Source organism: Carya illinoinensis, chromosome 15, assembly GCF_018687715.1.
Source record: "Carya illinoinensis cultivar Pawnee chromosome 15, C.illinoinensisPawnee_v1, whole genome shotgun sequence".
NCBI lineage: Eukaryota > Viridiplantae > Streptophyta > Magnoliopsida > Fagales > Juglandaceae > Carya > Carya illinoinensis.
In genome coordinates, this window is record NC_056766.1 from 10,095,040 (window position 1) to 10,104,970 (window position 9,931).

The window sequence follows — 9,931 nt, forward strand, 5'->3', positions numbered from 1 at the left end:
TAAAATATAAAATAAATAATAAAAATTTAAATTAAAGAATACTGAAAAAAGTATATATGTTTAATGGAAAAGAAAACCCAAAAATAGTTTCATGTTTAATAAATCCATGCATGCATTAATATTTGATCGTTACACACGTAATGTTGGTAAATTATTTTTGTAGTATATCGATATAACGTGGAAACCACTAAACAATGACCATTTTATGAGTCACGATTTGATGAAAAATAGCCAATATGTAAGTCCATGTCGTCCGAAGTTAACATTTTTGTGACGGGAGAAACTATACTTTTACCATCAATGGTTCGTTGTCCGTATAAGGTGGTAGGTAGGTTTTATTTGTTATTTTGTATGAAGTGACATTTTTGGAATTTACCCACCAGGCGTTGATTCTATCTATATTTGTGTAAACTCAATTTTCACCTAAACCTCCGGTGGATGAAGTGTCAATTCTCAAAATCACGAGTTAATAAAGGTGCGATTAATTAATCATTAACATGCCACGTTTTGATGGTGATTTTTAAACGACCATTAACAATTAATTTAGAGTTAATCGGTACAAAAACATTTTGAAGAGTTATTCTATTATTAAGATGGTATATATATATATACATATGTGAAGAACGTAACATTTACATAATCTAAAATTTCATTTGAGGAATGAAATGAAATGAAAATTTATGAATAATAGTGAAATAGTTTGTAAATAGTAATAAAATTATTTGTAAATAATAGTGAAATAATTTGAGTTAAGATATTTTATTAGATTTTAATTATATATGAGAGAGAAAAAGTTAAATTATAAAGTTAAAATATTGTTAAATCTAATTTTTTTATATTATTTTTGTTTTTGAATATAAAAAAATGATTTATTTTATTTTATTTTATTTGAAAGTTTGAGAAATATGTAATAATTAAATAATGATTCGATGAAAAAGTTAAATATTTGAAATTGAAAAATATTTACGTTTGAGTGATATTTGAGAAGAATATGAGATGATATGAGATGGTTCCCACATGAGACTTAAGGGGTAAAATTTGATTAATATATAACGTTCAAATTAAATTTATAATCTTCCAACAAATTATATCATGTAAACACTTTATTGAGTATGCTCTACACATCAACTTGTGAATATAATTTTTCTTTCTATTGAGATCACAATATCAAGATCTATGATAGAAATGTTCTTATATTTCAGACCTCGTTCGGATGTTGAGATGATATGAGAAATTTATGGATAATAGTGAAATGGTTTAAGTTAATATTTATTGTTGGACTTTGGGAAAAGAGAGCAAAAAAGTTAAATAAAAATATTATAAAGTTAAATTATTGTTAAATATAATTTTTGTTTTTGAATTTGAAAAATTTAATTATTTTTTATATTTTGTTTGGAAGTTTGGAAAATTTGTAATAATTAGATGAAAAAGTGAAGATTTAAAATTAAAAAATGTTGTTATTTATGATGTTTGGATATTGAGATGAGATGAGATGAAATTAGATCATCTTACAATCCAAAATGAGCCTGAGTTAGAGTCACTTGATAATATTATAATATGCTAACTATGAAACCAAATAATCTATATCCAATTGAAGCAACCAAAAACATGCAATAGCGCCTTGCTTACATGCAGCTAATCACCCGTGGATCGAGTTTTGGTTCCTTTTGAACGTGTGGATCATGGAGTTGAGGAGTGGATACGGACCAATATCCCTTCAAATGGTGGCCTTGACCACAATGTAAGGTGGTAGGGGTCTTGTTATAAGTGGAAAATCTTTCATATGATGAGATGGACACATCTAGGTGGAGTGGGTCCGCCACGAGGCATGGTCTCTTGCCTCATAATTTAAGACTATTAAGGTAGAAGAGAAAGTGTTATACTTATAAAAAGACTCAACAACGAAAAATTTATAAATTGACATGATTTCATATTATACATTATATCTACTTTATAATAAAAGTAATTTTACTATCAAACGTATCACATTAATCTATTATATCAATTTATAAATTTATTTTTATTAGATATTTTTGTGGTTAAGATATTTTTTTGCATCAAAGTGTATTGCTAGAGAGAGAACAAAATTAGTGGCTTTAGGTATACTATGATCGAGTAAACAGGCGATTAGATACCCCCACAAGCCTCAGAGAGCTCAACCTGCTCGCCATGTGGCCTATCGTTTTCCCAATGGCCGGGGCCCGGGCCAGATATATAGTTTTGCGCTCTCATGCATGCGGTGGAATTAAGTCCATGTGTCTCAATGTTACTAATGCTAATGTGGGCACTATTATTTTGATCTAAAATTAGAAAGAAAAGTGGTAGGGGACTCCCTCATTCGAATCGTTCAATTTTGCTGTTTATGTATTTTAATTTTTTTAATATATTTTTTTATTTAATGATTAAGAAAGTAATTATTAGTAAAATTATATATATATATTTTTAATGATTAAAAATATTAAAAAATATTTAAAAAAATAATATAAAAAAATCATTGAATTTGTGCTAGCAATAAACCCAGCGGTAAGTGCTCGGCCGCCCACTAACACTATCCACTTGAGAACTTATATATCAAATTGAGTGCTTATTGAAATCCAGTGACACCTACTTGAAAAATAACTAAGGGACTTATAAGTATTTAATCTTTTATTTAAGGTTAATTACAAAATTGGCATATGAGTTTTCATGTTTTTACACTAATTTTGCAATTCGTAATCTTAATTTTCAATTTTTATAAAATCGATACCTGCACATTAAGAAAATGGTCGTGCTACTATTTAGCCCATAGGTGACTGTTGGACTTTACCGCTAGTTAATTCTGCATGGGTTTTTAATATTTTTTTATTTTAAAATTTAAAAAAATTGAATTAAATTATTATTTTAAAATTGATACCTGTAATTTTTTTTATTGAACTTTTATTATTTTATCTGATGTTAAAATATTATTAGTTGAGATAAGAAGATGTGCGGTTTGGCTAGTAAGTTGAGATTAGATTAGTAGAGATAAAAGTTAAAAAAAATATTATTAGAATATTTTTTTAATATTATTATTATTTTAAAATTTAAAAAAGTTGAATTATTTATTATATTTTATGTAAAAATTTAAAAATGTTATAATTATAAAATTAGATAAAACTTTTTTTGTATCCACACTTGGCAGCTTAATTATATATAGTGCATAAAGAAAGAACTTTTATTTGACGTTAAAGCGTTTAATAACAAGAGAAATCTAGTTCACCATGAGTCGACACATTTAAAATACGTACAATTTTTTTTTTTTTTTTTACAATTTTTTATATAATCATATTTTAGATTAATGATATATTTGTAAAATGATGCCACTTTTGTATGTTATTTTGTAAAATTACTCATCATTTTATTGTATTTGTATATTTTTCCTATTTATATTGTAATGGACTGGGGTAATTGTTAAGGCTTCCAATATTTATATATCTCATGTTTTTTATTTTTGTTTAGGCTAGTCATATGGTATACAACCTAGCTAGTCGAATAGCCATATATATATATATAATTTTATGTGTAGTTATTTTTATATAATTAATTATATATTTATTAATATGATTAATTACATATTAACGATTTCAAACAAAAAAATTTACGTATTAAAAAATTTTAATTTAACCAATCACATCAAGATAGTGCACAAGAATATATATATATATATATACCTACCCTTATGTATATTCCGTTTTCTTCGTACTAGACTTGCAATATATTACCCTTGATCATTAATTTCCAATAATGGCCCTAGCTGCAAGCAGGTGGGGTTAGAAAAGACATTAGCGGCCCGAAACGGGCCGGATCGATCGAGTGCTAAATGAATTAATCTGAAACTTTCTTTTTAACCCCATGATTTGACAATAATTAATCCCTATGTATATGTGTCTGTATATATATAAGTAGTGTGTATATTTATGTGTGTGCCATGTATGCGAGTAATATCCTTTTGGATAAGATTCTATTAATGTTAAAACCTGCATTGATTTTTTTATATGTATTTTTAAAATCACATTTTTTGAAGATTGATTTTACATATAAAGAAAGTCTCCTATATTGGATTATACATTTTTGAATTAAATAATTAAAAATTTTTTTTACTTTTTTATTTTTTCTTAAAATTATTATTTTTATATATTTTACAATTAACACAATGTACTCAAAAATATTAATTTCATATATCTAAATATTACCAATTTGGCAATTTCATATATGAAAATGACTAATTTTATCAATAAATATTAATTTATACTAAAAAACACTTTATATCATCAACTTAATACAAATTTTCATATATCAAAATCATCTTAATACAAACTTTACAAAGTTGATTTTAATGAGAAGGAGAGAGAAAAAATAGTAAAATAATGTTTGGAGAGTGAATAGTACTTTTTCAAACTTGAAGAAATACTCTTCGTAACAATGCAAAATTTTGAAGATACATAATCCAATGTAAACCAATTTAGAGAGATATTATGTAAATATAAAGATGAATATAAAGATGCATAATCCATTGCCAATACTTTTAGACTTTCTTTCTATATATATATATATATATATATATAATATGTATGTATAAGCTATTCTATTTGCAAGCCGGTGTGCAGAATATATTATTAATATCACTTTAATGAAAGGATTTGATTTATAAAGTTCAAATTTAAAAATTTATATTTTAAATTAAATTATGTCATATAAAATATTTGCTAAGTGTTATTCACATCGAGTTGTAAATAAATTATATATATACACACACGTGTGTGAGAGTGTGCACACGATCACCTTTAGTAGGATTGAGATTGGATCCTATTTAATATAGATATTATAAGATTTGATGGGTCCATTAAATAAAATAAAACTCTCATATAGATGTATTTGAAAGAAAAAATTGAGGGGATTATGAACCTATCTAATATACTTTGACTTCGGGCGATTGGCAACGAGTTTTGTTTGTGTTTAACATCCACTTGACATGTTACAAAATTTGATAGGATGGAGACTTGTCTCACTTTTATTCTATTGTGATGATTTAACATCACATAATAACTCTTAAATCTTTCATTTTAAAAACGTGGGATCCCATAGTCCCATGAATAAACTTTCTTCAATCTCAATTAATCAACTGCCCCTACATACCTCGACCTTTCATATATATATATATATATATAAGGCTTGTAATCAGCCTGTTACTTATGTGATAGCAGATTTATCTGCTATTTGAAATTCAAGCCTCTAGATAAGGGATAGATTTGATGTTTAAATCAAATGATAACCGTTCTTATCCAATGTAGCTTTCAAATGGTTACCTGTTGGTATGGGAGATGGACTAGACTTATGGATTGGGCCTCTAAGACTAGTCCCGGTTCTTATAAGCATAATGGGCCAAGAGCCTATCCGACGACCCACATTTATTCGGGCCTTTATAGATATTCGATACTCTCTAGAAACATTGCAGTATAAACTTATCTTTTTAGGAGTTTGATATCATTTACTTATAATTTCTTATGTTATACAATGGATTCTCAAGATACCTTTTTTATAGACATGGCCGGATAAACAATATGAAAAGTTGATATATGAATTATGAGATACATTGATGAATTTAAAAAATTCAAAAGTTCATTTATGAAACTTTCCCTTTACTTTTTTGTTTTGTTTTTTTTGTTTTTTGGTTTTTTTGTTTTGTTTTTTTTTTTTTTTTTTTTTTTTTTTTTTTTTTTTTTTATATATATATATATATTTATAGGCAGATTATGGATTTGTCTGTATGGCGCAATAATAATGACGTCCCCTATGGACTTGTTGGATGACAGAACGAGTAGAAATTTTGCCATACATACTTAATTGGACGTCTAATTCTTGGAATGAAATGTGTCCCAGTTAGTCTTTTAACTGAAACTCGCCCTTCTATATAAACCTCCTCACTTCTCCCTCCCTTTCTGCGTGGCTCAAAGCATATCATATTCTGCATCACTTCCTTAGACAAGAGGTCTGAGGGAGACGAGCAAGATCATCTGGCTCGTATAGAGGTCTGAGGGAGCTGATGGAGATGGGTGGATTTTTGTTCTATGTTTTTATCTTTCTCCTTACAACTCTGCTCTCATATCTATTTCTAGGAGGGGACAAGAAAGAACGTCCCCAAACAAGAGCTAAGCTTCCGCCAGGTTCAATGGGCTGGCCATACATAGGAGAGACTCTTCAACTGTATTCTCAGGATTCCAATGTTTTTTTTGCAGCCAAACAGAAAAGGTCTACACTCTTATATATAAGCTGTGTTTATAACTTTGAAACTTTCTGTTCGTTAATTTCTTTATAAACATGAGTTTTGAACGTGGTGGAGTTCATGACGGGTGTTTCAACTTTCAGGTATGGAGAAATCTTCAAGACCCATATTCTTGGCTGCCCTTGTGTCATGCTGGCTAGCCCCGAGGCTGCTCGGTTTGTGCTGGTGACAGAGGCTAACTTGTTCAAACCCACCTACCCGAAAAGCAAAGAGCGCCTGATTGGCCCTGCAGCGCTGTTTTTCCACCAAGGGGACAACCATATTCGTCTAAGGAAGTTGGTCCAAGGATCTTTGTCTCTCGACGCACTTCGGAACTTAATGCAGGGTATCGAAGCCATTACAGCCTCTACCTTGGACTCGTGGGGAGGCGGCCATGTCATTAACACTTTCCATGAAATGAAAAAGGTTGCCTAAATATTTATTCAAGAAGTTCTGTTTCTGGGTTTTCTGCACTTAATCTTTTTGACTTTGCCATTTTATGCCATTCTCAAGATTGTTTAATTATTCAACTAAGGGGTCAGTCAACTTGGAGACATATCTAATCCAAATAGGTTCTCTAAAAAGTTCTGTTCATGCTTCATTCTTAGCATATACTCTAGTTCGCTCATGATTAAATTGGTCTTCCTCGAACCACTGCAGTTTTCTTTTGGGGTTGGAATACTTGCAATTTTCGGCCATCTGGACTCCCATTATAGAGATGAGCTGAAGAAGAATTACTGTTTAGTAGACCAAGGCTACAATTCCTTCCCTATAAGTATTCCTGGAACTTCCTACAAAAAGGCACATCTGGTAAGCAAAATAGTAAGACTTCAGCAGTCCATTCAATTCAATTATATAGTCCTCTCCAAAGTGACATTTCTAATTGATTTGTCTACTTTCTTTCTCTGTCTTTTGGGTTCTCTGCAGGCAAGAAAGAGGCTAACAAATATTCTTGGTGATATTATATGTGAGAGGAAGGAAAAGAAATCTCTTGAGAAGGATCTGTTGGGATGTCTTCTGAACTCAAAAGATGAAAAGGGAGAGATCTTAACTGATGATCAAATCGCTGACAATGTCATTGGAGTGCTATTTGCAGCTCAAGACACTACAGCAAGTGTCATGGCATGGATTGTGAAGTATCTCCATGATAACCCGAAACTTCTAGAGGCTGTAAAGGTATGATCATTGAAGCAGCTTCACCACATGTGTGGTCTAGAGCTAGTCTCTTTCAACCCCCCACTTTCTTTGTCTTCTGTGTTGGGACACTCAGAGCTCTCTGGTCCTATTGATTTATGAAAGCGGCTCTCTTTGCAGGCTGAACAGAATGCTATTCGTAAAGCTAATGATGAAGGTAACCGTCCTTTGAGTTGGAGCCAAACAAGAAAAATGCCAGTAAGTTACAAGGTATGCACTGCAGTAACCATCACAAACCATGATGTTCTGAGTAAATTTTTGTTTTGGTATGTTGTTTTGCCCCAAGGGCAGGGTATTTTGTTGCAAGAGCGACTAAGAGTTGGGAAATATGGTTTTGCTCAGGTAGTGCTAGAAAGCTTGAGAATTGCAAGCATCATATCTTTCACCTTCAGAGAAGCAGTTGCTGATGTGGAATACAAGGGTAAGAGGAGGACCTAAAACTTATGAAACTAAAAGAACAAAATTAAAACTTAGGATCTTTATAGCAGAAAGAAATGCTAGGCTTTTTGCCGTTTTGGGGAAGCTTTTCTTCTAGAATTATACATTTGAGGCTCTTCTGATCAGGAAAAAAAATAAATAAAAAGAAAAGAAAGTAGTACATTTGAGGGCAATAACTGACACTAGAATATGTTGACAGGGTACATAATTCCGAAAGGTTGGAAAGTGATGCCTTTGTTCAGGAACATTCACCACAATTCAGAGTTTTTCTCTGAGCCTCAAAGATTTGATCCTTCGAGGTTTGAGGTATGTAAGTTACTGTTTCTGCACTCGTGGCCTTTCTATATTCCAAGACAGGACAGATCAGTGATTTTGCACGTTTCTTTTTCTATGTTTACTGTTTGTTTAGGTTGCCCCAAAACCCAATACGTTCATGCCCTTTGGCAGCGGAGTTCATGCCTGTCCGGGAAATGAGCTTGCAAAGCTGGAGATGCTGATTATGATCCACCATCTGGTCACCCAATTCAGGTATTACACAAAATAAAATCCATGAAACTCAAATAATTTCATTAGATATTGACCAATGTGCATATAATCTTGAGATTTCGAGACATAAAAATTACAATAAAGAAATGAGAAAGGGATAAAGATCTTTGTTGTAAGTTTATCATCTTTAATTTTACGGACTGATGCGATATATTTTAAGTGATTTTATAAATTAAAACATAAAAGACAACATTTTTCTGTAATTATTTGACATGGGCATTTTGTTTGTTATCTTTGCAGGTGGGAAGTGGTGGGATCCCATAGTGGTATTCAGCACAGCCCATTCCCAGTGCCTTTGCATGGACCCCCAGCCAGATTTTGGAAAGAATCTATGGAATAGAAAGCAGCATGCATGTGTTGAATTATTATGAGCCATATGCCATTTCCCTATCCAAATTCTTACTTAGTGGTTTTTTTTTTTTTTTCCCTCTCTCTAGCACATCCCCACAAACTCGTGGTGATGCTATTTAATATCCTTTTATTTTCCCTTAATTTTTGTTTTGTACTTATTGTTGTCAAGGAAAGCTTTAGGGCTTGTTCGAGAACACAACCGTTCTCAGATATTTTAAGATTATTTCACTACTATTAGCAAATTATTCACTGTTACTTCATTCCTAACTATTTCATTGCTGTTGGTGCTTCTAAAATTCAATGTATTAAAGTTTAGAAAGAGTAGAGGTGATGAGATTGGCCACAAATTTTGGACACTGAATTTTCAAGTTCACTGACATATATTCTGGAATAGAAAATAAATTAAAGAAATTGCAATAGAAAATTGTATTTCTACCCACACAATTTAGGATATTGAAATTTAATTAATTAGGCGTAAATTTTTGTATAATGATTGTCCCAACTCTATGATGGAGAAACTTATATAGAAATAAATACAAAGTACATATTATTATTTTTATAAATTTCTTAGATAATGTTAAATTTTCAATAAATCTTAAAATATGTATATATATCTACAATCTTTGTTCTAGAATTTGAATAATAACTCACAAGGCTCAATCTACTTGGGGCCTATTTGAGGTTGGAGTTTCGAAAAGTTCTTAAATAGTTTTAAAAAGCTCTTGAATATAAAAATTGAATTGTTTGGATGTTACATATTAAAGTAATTTTTAATCTCAAATAAAGTAAAACGTACGTTTGAATCAGACGTGCTTTTTTGGATAATTTGTAATAATATAGTTCAAATTTTAAAAGAATTATCAATGGACAAAAATACTCATTCAACTTTAATATAATTACAACTTTTAAACTTTTAAAAATATGTTCATAATTTTTCAAATATCAAATAATCGTCATTTCAATCTCAAAAAATATTTTTTTAATTTGTTTCGAAACAAATGTCACAAGTTTAAAAGTGCTTTAAATATATGATTATAAAAAAAGTAAATAACTTTTGTAATAAAACTTATTATTTAAACTATAAATTATAAACCCTAAATCTATAGGCTATTTGTGTCATGG

The 9,931-nt window shown here is 30.2% G+C and overlaps 1 protein-coding gene across 1 annotated transcript; it reads left to right on the plus strand.

Annotated features, from left to right (window-relative positions):
* The first annotated feature begins 5,930 nt into the window (after positions 1-5,930).
* On the plus strand, positions 5,931-9,069 carry LOC122297815 (abscisic acid 8'-hydroxylase CYP707A1-like). The gene is made up of 9 exons (XM_043108013.1): positions 5,931-6,267; positions 6,385-6,706; positions 6,941-7,090; positions 7,208-7,456; positions 7,595-7,684; positions 7,817-7,895; positions 8,112-8,218; positions 8,322-8,440; positions 8,699-9,069. Exons 1-9 carry the CDS (start codon positions 6,062-6,064, stop codon positions 8,796-8,798), a joined length of 1,422 nt encoding a protein of 473 aa, XP_042963947.1. The 5' UTR covers positions 5,931-6,061; the 3' UTR covers positions 8,799-9,069.
* The last annotated feature ends 862 nt before the right edge of the window (positions 9,070-9,931 follow it).